The sequence below is a fragment of the Acanthaster planci genome, linkage group LG01 (genome assembly GCF_054643075.1).
Source record: "Acanthaster planci isolate LZ-2023a linkage group LG01, COTS_SCS, whole genome shotgun sequence".
NCBI classification, from domain to species: Eukaryota; Metazoa; Echinodermata; class Asteroidea; order Valvatida; family Acanthasteridae; genus Acanthaster; species Acanthaster planci.
The window spans coordinates 6,516,207-6,531,222 of record NC_141777.1 but is presented as its reverse complement, the minus strand read 5'-3'; the positions used below and the strand labels follow the sequence as shown (position 1 = coordinate 6,531,222).

General features: G+C 38.5%; 2 protein-coding genes across 8 annotated transcripts in view; one reads left to right on the top strand and one right to left on the bottom strand.

Annotated features, from left to right (window-relative positions):
* Positions 1–7,004, bottom strand: part of plekhd1 (pleckstrin homology and coiled-coil domain containing D1) — a 36,946-nt gene extending 29,942 nt beyond the window's left edge. For 2 of the 7 annotated variants that reach the window (XM_087143383.1, XM_022255260.2), the window contains exons 1-3: positions 6,489–7,004; positions 5,727–5,944; positions 2,825–2,918 (exon numbers count right to left, since the gene is read on the bottom strand). In XM_087143383.1, coding sequence (XP_086999509.1) covers positions 2,825–2,918; positions 5,727–5,839 — 207 coding nt within the window. In that variant the 5' untranslated portion in view covers positions 5,840–5,944; positions 6,489–7,004. The remainder of the gene's footprint in view (positions 1–2,824; positions 2,919–5,726; positions 5,945–6,488) is intronic. The other 5 variants (XM_087143368.1, XM_087143391.1, XM_087143373.1 and 2 more) reach the window with 4 other exon arrangements.
* Positions 7,005–9,264: 2,260 nt separating this feature from the next.
* On the top strand, positions 9,265–13,101 carry LOC110990332 (uncharacterized). Its single transcript, XM_022255266.2, has 2 exons — positions 9,265–9,633; positions 10,392–13,101. Exons 1-2 carry the CDS (start codon positions 9,343–9,345, stop codon positions 10,521–10,523), a joined length of 423 nt encoding a protein of 140 aa, XP_022110958.2. The 5' UTR covers positions 9,265–9,342; the 3' UTR covers positions 10,524–13,101.
* The last annotated feature ends 1,915 nt before the right edge of the window (positions 13,102–15,016 follow it).

The window sequence follows — 15,016 nt, the reverse complement described above, 5'->3', positions numbered from 1 at the left end:
TCTCTTTCAGTAAACAGTTTTTATCACGTACTTTGTACTTGTACAGTACCAATGCAGTTACATAGTACAAATTTACATGTGCCTGATATAAGTTCACTCTAACCAGTTTGGGTTAAAATTGCCTTGTGGCAGGTGGAAAGACAGGTGATTTCAGCTTTTTTAGACACTTTCATCAGCAGAAGGCTTGAAATTGTGAAAATGTTAAAGATGACGAACTCATTATCTAGCTGACACGTTATGTTATCTTCAAACGAATTTCAAGAATTCTGCACGTACATGTACGGTAAGCATGTACCACATGCCAATCATTGATGAATGTAACGGTATTGTACAATGTTAGAAATTCTTGAAATACACCTGTTGAAATTAAAAGTTTATTCTATTAATTTTTGTGTTTCAATTTGAAAGGTTTCTTTTTCATCCCATACATGTTTTCCAACATGTTTTCTTTATAAATATCACAAAGACCAGTAACGTGACAATTCTTACGGGCATTTCCCATCCAGTTGTCCAACACTAGAATGTAAAACCCTGAAATTCATTAGTATCCTTCTGGGACAATCCTGTGTTACCTGCGGGACATAGCGTACAGCCACCTGTAAAATCGTGAACAAGCCCTCCTACATTTATCAATATTTGAAAGATAAAAGTATAACAGTAGTAGAAATTATTAATACTCAAGCCCTTATGAGCAGGATCTGATTTTGAAGATTTCAGACACAAGGTTGGAGTAAATCCTTTCAATCTTTGTAATATGAAACAGACTAATTACATGTAATTATTACTGTCCAAATGTTACTCATGACATCACTGGCCATTGAAAGCAATTCAAGACAAGATTCCAATAACATACTTCTACTTTGGTGCTATGTATGATGCAACAGTCATGTACATGTACCAGGTATTTAGATCACTCTCATGAAGATGAACTCATCATTATGGATAGCGGATATTAAAAAGTGGCAATAGACTCGATGCATTTGATGTTCCGTTAGACGGTATTTCTTTCTTTCTCTGGGATACACTTGAGTAAACCTTTTGTGAATTCATTGTAACGAAATTAAAAAAACAACGAACAGCCTCTGAGCAATCAGCAAGGCACAACCTCTGTATCTTGTGATTTCAAATTACAAACAGAGCAAAGTTGACCAAAAAATTCCAACATTTAAGGTCATTAATTCTAATAAGGAAAAAGATGAAGAGAGAGAACACAAAATGGCGCCATGGTGCAGAAGAAAGTTTTAACAGAAAATACCCAGCAGGACCATGAAATACACGTCAGCTACAAGGTACGGTACAATTGATGAATTTACCTTTTCCTCCATTTATCTAAAGATAAAATACACTAGTTGTGTGCATGGAACATGTACAACCGTAGAAGTACACTTAATTCATTCAAAACCTGGACTTTCAATTTGGGCCTTGTACATGTATCATATTGAGTGTCCACATCTATTTCAGCATGCAAAAAAATACTCAGTGAGACAGGTGCCCCACCACATTTGACCTTCTGATAAAGAAACCATGCACAACTCTGTACATTTCTAGGCTCTAAAGTTTCGTACCATTTCTCTGGGAAAACACTTAGGACCTGTTTTGAACTCAAAAGACTCTGAGAAAGTTGCTGTATGTGTAGGTCTGTAGGGATCACATGTGGCATTTGTGTGGCCCAAAACTGAACACAGAATGAAATCTTGCACCAAACACCAACAAAGTGACATACAGACATGTACTCCTATGTGTGCCCAATGAAACGTTGACAACGGAGCAAGGTTTTGGGTTTCGACCCTTTTTGCTACCCATTCATCTGTCAGCCCCCCTCCCCCATCCTTCATCCCTTATCCTAAAAAAAAAATCACATCAGTGTTTTTCAACATCTCAGTTTAAGTGGTTGAAACTGAGGTCCCTCAATTTATAAACAAAAATCACATTAAAAGTTTTGCCAGTTTTATTTATTTTTAAATATTTTCGCTTGGAAGGACTTGCAACTCTAAAAGAAAACCCTCTATGTCAATGAGTTATAAAGCCTTCATGACTATTATCTATCCTTTTTTGTACATGTATGTCAGCACATTGCGGATGTTCCACATGTAACTTACATGTAGGCACACTGTATGATGGTTCGTCTGAGGTTGAGAAGTCCATAAATGCACTGTTTGATACAAGTACTAATTCGGGGGACCAAAAGTTTTGGGGTAGTACATTACACTTTTTGGGGGGGAGGGGCGTTCTCAAGACAGGCTTCTGTGACCAGCACACAACTGTAGCACTTTTTAAGTTTAACTTAGGTTTAATCTCCAGATCTATGCCTAGTGGTTTCCCCTGCTACACACATCTGGAATTTTTGTTATGGCTCATTATACTCCTCCGGGAGCTGAGATGGTTTCAGGAATGTTCAGTTAATGTGAGCCCAATGTGCAGGGATAATAAGTGCATAGGGACTTCCCAAGTGATATGCCTATAAAAAAAGTTTATTATTATTATTATTATTGTCTGTCTTTTATGTCCAAATATTGATATTACATGTATGTGTGGATCCACACACTTCCAAGCAAAAGTGGTGAGATTTGCTTTTGTGACCCCTGACCCACACACATCATTTTGATGGATTTTACAAATACCGGTACTTCACTGAGAAGGCCAACCTTTGATTTTCACTTAATTAAAGTGCTTGCCCTCAACTTCGTGATTATCTTTAATTTTAACTGTATTACCTTGTTTGTTTTTGTCTCTGTACGTGTATTTTTTTAGTCGGGGTCAAATAGTTTTCCCAGCCAAGGCACCAAAAGAATATTGATTTAAGTCACCTTCAAGATATGCCTACCTTGGGGTGCATGTTGAAATAGCGTTTCCTGTCAAAGTCTTTCTTTTCATTTTCTGCATAGTACAGCAAGTAGCCTTCTTTGATGACAAAAAATCTACACAGAAATCAAAACACACAGGAATTAAATATTAAATAGTTTGTACGTGTACATGTACATGTAGGATCTCATTGGGACAGGTAAGTCAAAGCTTGCACACTTGCAGGTATGTGCATAAAGATGCAAGGAAGGAGCCTACATGACATGTATCGGTACCCGCCAGCGCTGTACAGTACATGTACATGTACCTAAGTTTTTTTTGCTCTTGGAAAAGAACGTACTTCAAAGAGAGGGTCAGGATCATTGATAATGCTGTTAAGTTTGCACCTTATTTGTTGTTGATAATGCCTTAATTCATCTTTTGAAGCGGTTCTTCAAAAGTGAATTGAACATAAAACAAATAACAGACGTAGTTGTGCAACTCCTTAACAGCTTTTGGAATAAACATATAATCTGACAACCAAATCTAATCCTGGCCAACACTGAGTTACCACTTCATTTATGATCAACATTTATCCTTTTAAAGTCATCATTTCTTCATCTGCTGGGAGATTGAGGACTCTTGGGATTAATTTCACAAAATCTACGTACATTTACCCATTTACAAAATTAACGGGATTCAAAATTTACCACTTTTTTTAGCCATGCCAGGAAACAGGATTTAAAAATTTGGTGTTCTAATCTGAATGTGCACGTTGCTCATATTTTACACATTTATTACAAAAATAAAATGTGTCCAAAGTGGCCAACAAGATAACGACATGTATTATGGCAAAAGCCCAAAGATCAAAACATCTAAGTGTATATTTCTAATACAGCAATAAATTTATCTCCTTAGGCCATAAACTTTAAGTGGGTTATAAATGTGGCTATACAGTACTTTAATGGGGAAGATTTTTTTATGCTTAGAGGAGCTTTGCCATTGGTTGTAAAAGGGTTTATGACAGGCATAAAACAGTCAAGTGGGAACTGTGATTAATATAGGATTTGGTTTAAAAAAACAAGGAATCAATATTGTAGACACATCTGTATGTCCCACATTATTTTCAAACATTAGTTGTTTGTACATGTACGGTACATACATGTACATGTACCGTACATGAATCTAGTTTATACAACAAAATGGCATGACAATTGTAGGCCAGTTTTTACATACATGTACATGTACACACAATGTATCTACATGTTCATATTTTTGTCCCATCAACAAAAGGAACCTTGTCTTTCTTGTCAAAATTATTTCTAGCCTTTGGCAGGTAAATTTTACAAGATTAAGAAAGATGAGCAATGAAAATATGTCACAAGAGTGTACCCCATTCTGCCTTTCAATGTTCAGCATGCTGGAAATGGCTGATGTCTTTCTGCAGACAGAGCAGACATCTGCACCTATTCTTGGCTAGGCCCTGCTGATACAACCCTCTATGATAGTTACATTTTACATGTCCCCTGACCGATACACGTCCATTCTGTATGGGCTAGTCATGTGATCATAGAAGTACTGACCACATCATTCTTTCAAAGTCGGAGAGAATTCCATATGGGATAATCACACTTTAATTTTTATAAACACCAAGATAATTCCAACTTTAAAACCTGCTTCCTTTTAAAGGAACAAAAATCCCCTTTCCTCACTAAAATCCCCATAAAATTAACTCTTTTTGAACCTTTTGGTATTTGGGGCACTTTAACATTTTGACAGGCTTGTATGAAGTCCTTGTTCTTCTCACAAAATATATCAAGTGAGGGCCCAACTCTTGTTTTCCAGCCCAAAGACATTAGCAATTCCTCATATCCTGTTAGGGGCAGGGAGTACGAGTGAACTTAGTTTTGTTAGATACCAGTTCCTGTGTAACAACACCAGTCATGACACTTGCTAACAGGAAAGACGATGAATAGTACTGTGAATACAAACGTGTGTTACTACAAATTTGTTCATTAAGTTATATTTACTGGATTGTTCTCTCAACTTTGGAATGGAACATTGTGCAAAAGGCCTATGGAGCAGAGGGACTGAACATAGTTCTTAAAGATACTTGTACATGTACTGGTAGATGCAGGATCACTGTGCAATCCGTCAAACTTGCAGTATGATCTGCCAACCTTTTTGCTTCGAAAAATTGAGCACATTTTCTCAATTTGTCAACGTTCTCACTAAGTGACGATAATGTTACGGTATCGTGCTTGACCATTTTGACATGCTCCCACAAAACATTATAAATGTAGTAGGTACATCAATGTTGCCGAAGGCAAACATATTGAAAACAGCATTTTGCGTTTCCACGAAGACACAATGCTTAACGTCCTTTGAACATGAACAAAATGTATCACAAGGAAATGGCTGAAAATTAGTTTTCACGAAGCGACGTTAGCTTTGTTACATTCACAGTTGTGCACACGTAAAGACATTATCACCTTTCCTGTGATTATAATGCATTGAACAGAAGGATGTTCATGTACAAAAACGTAATTTTCGCTTTCACGAAGTAACGTTAACCTTTGCTAATTAATTTTGGCTGATTAACCCCTGTTTTCATACTAATAACTCGGGTTAAGTGAACAATCAAAGACATCAAAGAATCATTTAAGGCACTTTTGTTACATGAAGTCACAAAATACTTATTTTGGTAGTTTTTATGAATGAAAAACTTCTCTGGTGATTATCTCGAACACCTGTTTTCCTCAAAAGCCACATTAACGTCACTTCGTGGTGACGGTGACAAATCGTGGCATATGGTTTCAAAAATCAAGAAGTAAAGCCCGAATTGTATGTATCCAAAGGATTGACAAAGAGTGCAGTACAACAGCACAATACATGTAATTACATGTCTAAAGATTGACAAATAGTGCCAAAATTATTGTACCAACCTTTTTTGCCATTTCCCTGAGTTGGAAGTTGGACCAAACGGTTTCTTCCAGAGTGTCCCCCACAGCTGCACCTTGGATAACAGCAAGTCATCTATGATATCCATGGTCTTCATGAATACTTTTCTCCTATATTTAATCACAGAGTCCTTCCTGGCCAGTCACTCTCAAGTTTGGGCAAAGTTGCCGTCCTGACAACCAGGTCAAGTAAGTTGAAGTGCCTAGAACATGAAATGGGCAAACACTGACTAGCCAATACAGTACACTATTATCTGCAACACTAATGTGAAAAACAATATCCAGAAGTTTGCATGATTTTCAAGGTGTAGTTTTTGTCTCTTTGCAGCAGATATTTCTGAACTTTGGTATTGTTTACATTTATGATGCTGCAGTGGCAGAGGATGTCACGACAAAATAAAAACATGTCACACCGTGACAGTTTGATGTGGCATGTTGATAATGACTGTATCTGTCATTTACATTCTGTAAATATAGGTTTCCTCCAGAATGAGTAATGAGTAAGAGTAATAACCCAAACGGCAAATTAGTTACGGTACATGTACTTGTTAGGTTGTTACAGTAAACAACGGTAAAGTTACATGTACATCAAATTCATGGGAATTTTCCTTGACAATGAACAGCAAGCAATCAACAAATACAACTGATCCCCAGCACAGAGAAACATTCTATCCAAAGTGATGTTTTTACTATGGAACCAGCCTGTTACTAATTTCCAATGGTTGAAAGTAAAACATTACAACATACAGGGACGGGCGTAACAGGCATGCAGTCACGATTACTTGGATCAAAGTGGTTGATCGTATTCGGTCTCGGACTTTGGCCTGTCCACATTCGTAGTACTTTCCGTTGTTGCGACAAATAAGGCTGGACGAGTGTTATTGTGTCACGCAACAGAGAGGAGTCAACATTGGTGTTTGCTGTCGTGATGAAGACCTACTAGTAGGCTAAGTTCTTGGAAGTTCGGGAAAGTTTTCAACGTAACAACACGGACATGTACATGTACAGTATGTGCAACTCCCAGGCCCAACGATCACCGCTCACCATCATCACCAGCTGGGGCAGAGCAGTTAATTGGCACTCTTTGTCCCGAAGTCTCAACGAAAGCACGCCACAAATAATTGCCGTGACATAAACTCATAAACTCATGCAGTTCGAGTCAGTCGTGTCGATTTTCCCTTCGGATGAAGACATTTTAACATCATCCATCGTTTAGGATCCTGTCCGGTCGAACTTTCTCTCTTCGACGTCGCGATGTTTCGTGAACGATACAGCGCCCGCGCCGTCGGTCACTTTTCACTGGTTTACATGTACTTCACTTATCTAATAATAAGGCCGCGTCCTGAACGGGCTTCCGGAGCTATGGCTAGGTCTATCGTCTACGCGTCTTCACGCATTTCCAATGGAGCGAAGACCTAGACCTAGCTCTAGACAAGAGATTTGGATGCAGCCTTAATAGAATAGAGATCAGTGGTTTACTTCCGGGAGTACGCCTGCTGTACGCTTCTTTACCTACGGCTGATGCATTATTCCAATTAATTACAGATTAGCAGTTCTCAACTTATCGATCTATTATCATAAATAGTCAGATAAAATAGCAATTATTTTCTCTCCTACAACTGTTGAATAAAACCTGACTTTCTTTTTGTGCCCCGCTTTCACATTTGAGCTTAGAAACTTTTCCTTCCTTCGATTAGAAAACAGCCGTTCAATCAAATTCTTGAGCCGCAAACAAAATGAGGGCGGTGTCGATTTTAACCATAGAGGAAGGACACGCAAGGAGTTGCAACCCCGGCACGAATAATAGAAAACATTCCAACAATGCCCGATGACTGCCTGCATCTTAGCCATACCGTGACAAACGAGGCTAGTAATACCCTAGCGATACTCGTAGTGTTTTGCTTGCAATCAAATACAAATTTTTGCTGTGACCAGGAAACAGACAGAGAAAAATCCTTGATATTAGACCCACTTAATAAACTTTTTTTTTATCTTGGTACAGTACTGTTCCATTATCCATGCAAAATTTGTAATTTTATTCTCCTCATTCCAATACATCAGTTTTCAAAGACTTGGTACCAATTTAGCTAAGACTGGCCAACAAAATGTTGACCTTCCTCTATGGTATAACCTGATTTGAGTGGATTGGGTGCAGTTATGGAACCCAAAAGTGCGGGGTAACCTTTTTGTGGATGCTGCATGATTTGGGGTTGGGCGATTTTAGAGTTTGGTGTCATCCTTATGGCCTTTATGAGAGGTGAGTATATATTAACTTAATGAGGGAAAGGGGAAGGAAACATTTATAAATAGTCGAAAAAAGTCCAGTTTTGAAATAACATTACTAGATTTCACTTTGAGAACATAGCATTGTAATACACAGGAAAAGCCATTTTCTTGTATAGCAATGCTACGTTCTGAAAGTGAAATCTAGTGATGCTATTTCAAAGCTGTTGGAATCAACATTTGGCAATTGACATTGGGGCGAGTTACCCTTATTTGACGGAATTAAACTTTCTAAAGCAATTTTGAATTAAAGAAATACGAAATTAATCGGGAAAACCTTTATTTTCATTCTTAAATTCCAACGTATTACGCAGCTTTCATGGTGTCATACATTCTTAACGTCAAAGTGTGAGACATTCTGAGTTTGTCTTTGTAAATGCCATTTGCAAGATAAAACACGGATTTCATTCACAGTTCCCGGTCCCGAAAGAGATTTATTCCACGATGTATCTCACCTAGTTCCCCCAGACATTCAGGAACTTAAACAGAAGTAAGGATGTCCTTAAAACATCATTAATAAAATACGGCAACAGCCGTAGCACTTTATTCCACTCTGTGTTTTGGTCTTTTTTTTTTTTTTTTTTAGATAATTGATAGACAATGAAGGACTTTTGAGCGGTGAGGGGCTAACTTCGCACGGAGAATAGGCTACTTGCTCTAACTGGACAAGATTGAGAACATTTTACGGGGTTTTGATAAATTTTCATTTGTACTGCAAAATTCCTCGAAAACCCCAAAATTTTTAACTCTCAAAAAGTTATTCACACAAAAAAAATAATGACCAAAAGTGTTTATTAGGTGTAAAGGAATGGAAATTGGTTATGGGTAAGAGGAGCATACACTCCAGCAATATAACCTGCACATTTTGTAACTGGAGGGTCAAGATGGCCTTATGGCAAAATAAATAAATAAATAAATAATATCGTTCATTGTCAGGAGCGGGCCCAAGCAGGGCAATTAAAACTTGCCGTCTCTATCCTCCCCTTTTCCTTTTCTAAACATCGCAAATGAACTGTTATTGCTATTGCCGTTACGTGCGATGTGTCCAAGCAAATTTTGAGTAATATTTGGAACCTCTTTCCACAGTCCCCCCCCCCCCCCCATTTAGCCCCTGTCTGTTCCGTGCCCGACGATTGAACTTCACACCTGCCTGGCTAGCTGGACGCAATCAGTGTTGCTATGCCAATCATTATAGCCCAACTGGGCGTAAAAGAAGCCCGATACCCTTTTACGAGAATAGTAATCACAAAACAAGGGAAACCACCGGAGCCGAATTGGGTGCTCTTTACCGCATTCTATTACGCAGGGCTAAAGCAACATGGCAGCCGCCACAGAAACTGAAGTTACTAATGTAAAGTCAGACGACATGCAGTCACAACCAGTGTTGCTAACAGAGGGAAGTTTCAGTGTAGAAAATGGTTGTGTAGAACAAAAACAGGACGCAGAAGGTGATGCTGCGGATGAAACGTTGAGCCAGAAAATCGACAGATTAGAAGAACTGAACAAGGAGGAAGATCAGGACGAGTTGAAGTACGTGCCGCCGCTTCAAGATCCGTACTCACGCTCAGTCAAGTACATGGAGAAACATAACATTATGCAAATATTTCAGGTAAATTTGGCAATACCTTACTTCATTATTAAGCAGTTAAGGGGTTAACAGAAAGAAAGTATTGTTCGGTCACAAGAATTTTGATATTTATCAGACCTGTACTTGAGAAAAATTACAGGATTTGCGCCACCAACAGTACGCAACGTGTTGACCAATCACAGTGTGCGAAATCTGTTGACCCTTTCCGAACGTGCATTGGGTCGACAGATTTCGCACATTGTGATTGGTCAATGCGTTACAAACTCTTGGAGGCGTACTATTGTGAAATGCCAGTATTCCATGTTGGATTGGTTGGACCATCATGATTTTCCAGGGTCATAAACACCAAGTTAACCTACTTTTCAAACCCGTCCCCCTTAGTAAAATACCCCAAAATTAACATGAGAACCTTTTCAACTTGCCACTGTTTGTAAAACACAACATTTTCGATGGTCCAATATGGATTTCTTGTTGCAGAAATGGATGCAAACAAAACAATCTAACTCCACTGTTCAGCATATTTAGACAACTGAACATTTAAAAAGTTTTTAACGAGGCAGCCATATTGACAGCCCTTAAATTTTCAGACTAAATTTACCTACCAGATTTTATTGGAGCATGAACCATGGCTGAGACTTATCAGAACATAGACATTGGAGGGATAAAACCTGACTTTGATATCCCCCCAACCAAATTAAAAAGTACTGTGCCCTATCTTAACAGATAAAAAGCCAACTTCTTTCAATACAAGTATTGTTGTGTTTTTCTTTTTCTGTCAGCACCTTACTGCAGAGATTGTTTATCACAAACCTACCGATCCCTTACAACACATGCTGGAAGAGCTGACCAGAATGGTAGCAGAGAGAGACGCAAAACGGGAGGAAACACTCAAGAGTGCAGGGGTTGTGTGAAGACTTTGATATCTCCATCATCATGTCTGGTGCTTATCAACCGTGGAAACAATTTACACCTTCATTCATTTTCAACGACCTTTGACAGTGCAAAGAATTAGTCCATATTTGGAACCAAAGGCAGATGTGCATAAACAGTGTGCTCAATGCTGCAGTTTCTTTTGCAAGTAAACTAATATCTGACTTGGAGTTACAGACTTTGTATCAGCATTGCTGTAATATGTTTCTGATAGAATTATTTTTGTTATTGTTGGAGAAAGTGGCGATGAAGAAGTATTCGTTTGAGTATGCAAACAACACTGTATTTGTGTCCTGAATTAATTTTCAGATCTTGGTATTCTAATCAGGAAGTATGCTGTGATTTGATGCACAATCCTTTGAACTGAGGGAGGAAAAACATGCGTTATATTTTTCTACTGTAAATATATAGTACAATAATTGAAGTACATGTAGATGCACTTACAGAAGCCAGAATGTAAACAGTGGTACTTTTTCACTGTCATATGGCCGGTTTGTTTGGCACGGCTTCGGATCGCAATCAGTGATGCAAAGTTGGTTTGCTAACACCAGATCACACCCAATGGATGGTGGGAACCAGCATTAGGATCACTGGTTGAGATCCAGATCCATGTGAAACAAACAGGCCCTTAGAGTATCAGCTTAACTGTATGAAATATTTGTTCACTTTCATGACCCAGGTTCAAAGTTCATGGTTTACAAGTGGATTGTTTTCTGTTATGTGTGTATTTTTTTCCAAAAGAATATTTTTCCCACAGGTTTCCTCCTACCTCTAAAACTGAATGTCTTCATCATCCTTTCACAACATTTCTAAGGTGGGAGCATTTATTGTAAGCGCTCTTTTTACCCATTTGAGTTGTCTGCACCTCAATACGGAAATACTGAAATGTTTTGCAGTAAACTGCAAACCATTACTATGATATGTGTGTAAATTGATAAAATAGTTCAAAGTAAGATGACCGTTGAAAGATTGAATTATGGGCAGAGATTTCTTGTTACATGTTGGAGGATGATTTCTGAAAGGTCATTCTTGTTCGAAGCATGACAGGGCACTGGGTCCAAGGTCCCACTTTAATTATGGGGAGGCTACGGATGCACATAAGTGGCTTGAAAAGCGGAGGGACAATTATATTGGTAATCCCTCCAGTCAAAAAGTGTTTGGATTATATCCTTCCTTCCCCCAGGATCTCCGCCCAAGAAATTCAATGGGAGACTTTGAGACGCTTGGTGGCGACAAACATACTGGTCCTTTTTACCAGTTCTGAGTATGCACGCGTTGTTTTGAACATGCGTGCATAGTTCTGAGCATGCGCAATACCTTGAAAAAGGACCGGTATGTCTGCTGCCACAAGCATCTCAAAGTCTCCCATTAGTGAGGCACGCAGTGGTCACCACTTGAAAAGAACTGTTGCTTAACACGTTAGGTTCCTACTTTATCGGAATATGTGCACTCCAAAGACAATATCCTATAACCTTAAAGGTATCCTGCAGATTGTGAATGCTAAACCTATGTGTGCAGTGATGTACTTCATCTTGATTATTATTTAATAGTTTATGCTATGGTGCTTTTTCTATAAGAGTTTTGCTTGTATTGTTTTGCTTCAAAGTAGTTAAGAGTTAATGCGATGTTTTGGCTTACTAGCTGGAACAGATGAATAAAATACTGTGTCAGCTATCCTGACTCAATTTAGGCTTAAATCCACGTGCATTTGTCTTTCTTCTAATGCCCGTCTGTCCATTGCCTTTGTTCCTCTATTGTTCTCTTCGATGACCCTAGCTTCACTCTTTGCTAGTGTTTTGGATGTTCTTGTTATTGACATTTTAGCGATTCTGGCGCAAGGAAACACCTGTCAACCTGGTCATTAAGTAATTGAAAGAGTCATTTATGTAGCCTACCTGTATGTCATGTCATGTCAGTAGTCCAGAGTCTGTTCCAACTGGGCTTCCGTTCCTGATTTGAAAGGCTTGACAAATGGCAACCTTCTACAGTAAGCATTGAAACACTGCCGTCTTTATGAAACACGATTCGATATTCCACGTTTCAATGCATGCTCAAAATCACTGTAGGAAGAAAGACGGCCATATTGACTTTACTTAATAGAAAATTAAACATGGTATACATTATGCTGCTTTATGTGACCTACCATGGCATATTGAGGAAAGAAACAAATACAATTCCATCACACTGACTGTACAGTATTTGTTAATTAATGTGTTGACCATGTTTTGGCTAAATTATATTAGCTTTGGTAACTTCAATTTAGTTTTTAAAAGGTTCAGTGGTTTGCACTCTACGATGACCCATAGAGGTTTTTCCTATCTCCGTGGATGACCCTAGCTTCACTCTTTGGTAGTATTTTCTTGTTATTGACCTTTGTGCGAGATTCTGATGCAAGGAAACACCTGCCAACCTTATCTTTAACCATTTGAAAGAGTCATTTATATGGCTTAAACGTAAATCATGTCAGTAGTTATACATGTGTATATACGTCCAGTTGTGCTCAAAATTATTCTTACCATTTGGAAAATAACACACTTCTCTAAATTCTTCATTTGTAAACCTATTATGTTGGTACTTCCATTATATCTTTTGTCTATTTGTTGCAATACGCAAACCCACGTGTGCTGGCTAAACTTGCATTTGCATAACAATAGATACGACCCGGGTTACGTTTTTGCTCCTGGTCAAAATTATTCATACCCCAGATAACATCCCAAGAAAAAAATGTCCTTTCAATCATACTGCTTATTTTCACTTTCTATGACTGCAAGAATCTTTGGTATGAAGCTATTTCAAGATGTTCCAATAGAATAAATACCTTCGTTTTATGACTTTGTGTTCAAGATTCTGAAAAAGGAAGGCATTATGAAAAAGGAAGGTTATATCAAGATCCTTGATAACAATGTGAAAGGCTTAGCGTCTGCTGAGAAACTCCAGGTTAGACGTGATTGGACATACCAGCAGGACAACGACCCCAAGGTAGCACACAGCCAAGGTAGTAAAGCAGTTGTTCAAGGACAATGGTATCCATGTACTGGAATGGCCAAGTCAAAGTCCTGTAATCAGTCTCACGTAGTTGTTTCGCCACAGCATTATTTTGCACGAATGGAGCGTCACAGGCGATACTTTTCCATTTTGTTTCGGTTGGTATCGATTGCAAGACTCTCCATTTGCTCTGGAAATCGCAAGTGGTAAACTGGAGGGGAAAATAAACGCTAAGAATAATGAATAACATCAGTATCGGCAGTAATGCTGAAGATTCTTATTATATGCACAGTCTATTAAAGTGGCATAGGTCTCAATGCTGCTGTAACAATGGCAAGATGTATCTGCCTTGAGCAGAAATACCCCCTTATTGGTTGAAAAGAGCCATGTTGGATCATTTTGTCACACCGTAGGGAATAAATGTGAAGTGATAACATGACGAGTATACATTGAGGTAGGAAATACGTACTCTCTCATTTTTCTAGCAAACAGAAAATCCATTTTTTTCAACATCAAACGCCGCTGTTAAAATTATCGGTAGACGTATAAACCTCACTTTATTTCTCTTGTCCGATTTGGCCTATACATGTACAAGTATACTAAAAGCTTTCCTTACGATTCAAGAAAAATGACTCTGAGTGAAAACTTCGTTAAGTGCTGCATTTTCAATTTGTTAGATCTGGACCGAGCCTTTTTATACACCCTTTTCAATTTCAAAGTTCATTCGTATCCAAAAAAGTCAAGTTTTCGATTTTTTTAACATTCTAATTACAGAACTGTCAATATGATCGTAAAGATAAACGTTGGACTAATTCGTCATCGAACATCATTTAACATTTTAAGAAGCATGACCTAAACTACTCTAAATTTCAAGATTCATTATGAATACGAGAAGAAAACTGCAACAAAATTTCCAGAAGCTACATTCCACGACCTTCTAATTTCTTTGGACTTAGTCTTTGAATTACCAGCATGGCCTGCAAGTTAATTTCAAGATGTCGAGTTCTATATCTAGTGAAGAATGTTTGAACCAAAGATCGTACAGTGCCGCGTAGCGGCGCAAGATGGCGAACTTCACTGCAAATACACGTAAAACGTTGTAATCACATGGGCGCCATTTGAGCAAGCGATACGCTTGCGCAATGCACATTAATTCAAAGTTGCGTATCGCTTATACGCAACTTATACGCAGGCGTATCGCTTATTCAAATGGCGCAAATGATAATTACACCTTTTGGGCAGAGTTATCCATCTTGCGTCTTCGGCGCTATACGATCTTTGGTTTGAACTGACTGAGGAATGAGCCCCATGCAAGACCTCGAGAGGGAGCATTTTTTCCCTAGCGACGGAGATCCCTCTAGCTCTGCTTGTAACTGCACTTTGCTGGTTCACAAGCAACTATGAAATGCACGCGTTACGGTCGCATTGCTACCAACAAAATGAGTATTCCCAACCAATGCTGGCTCCTTTCAACCTATAAAGGGGTGTT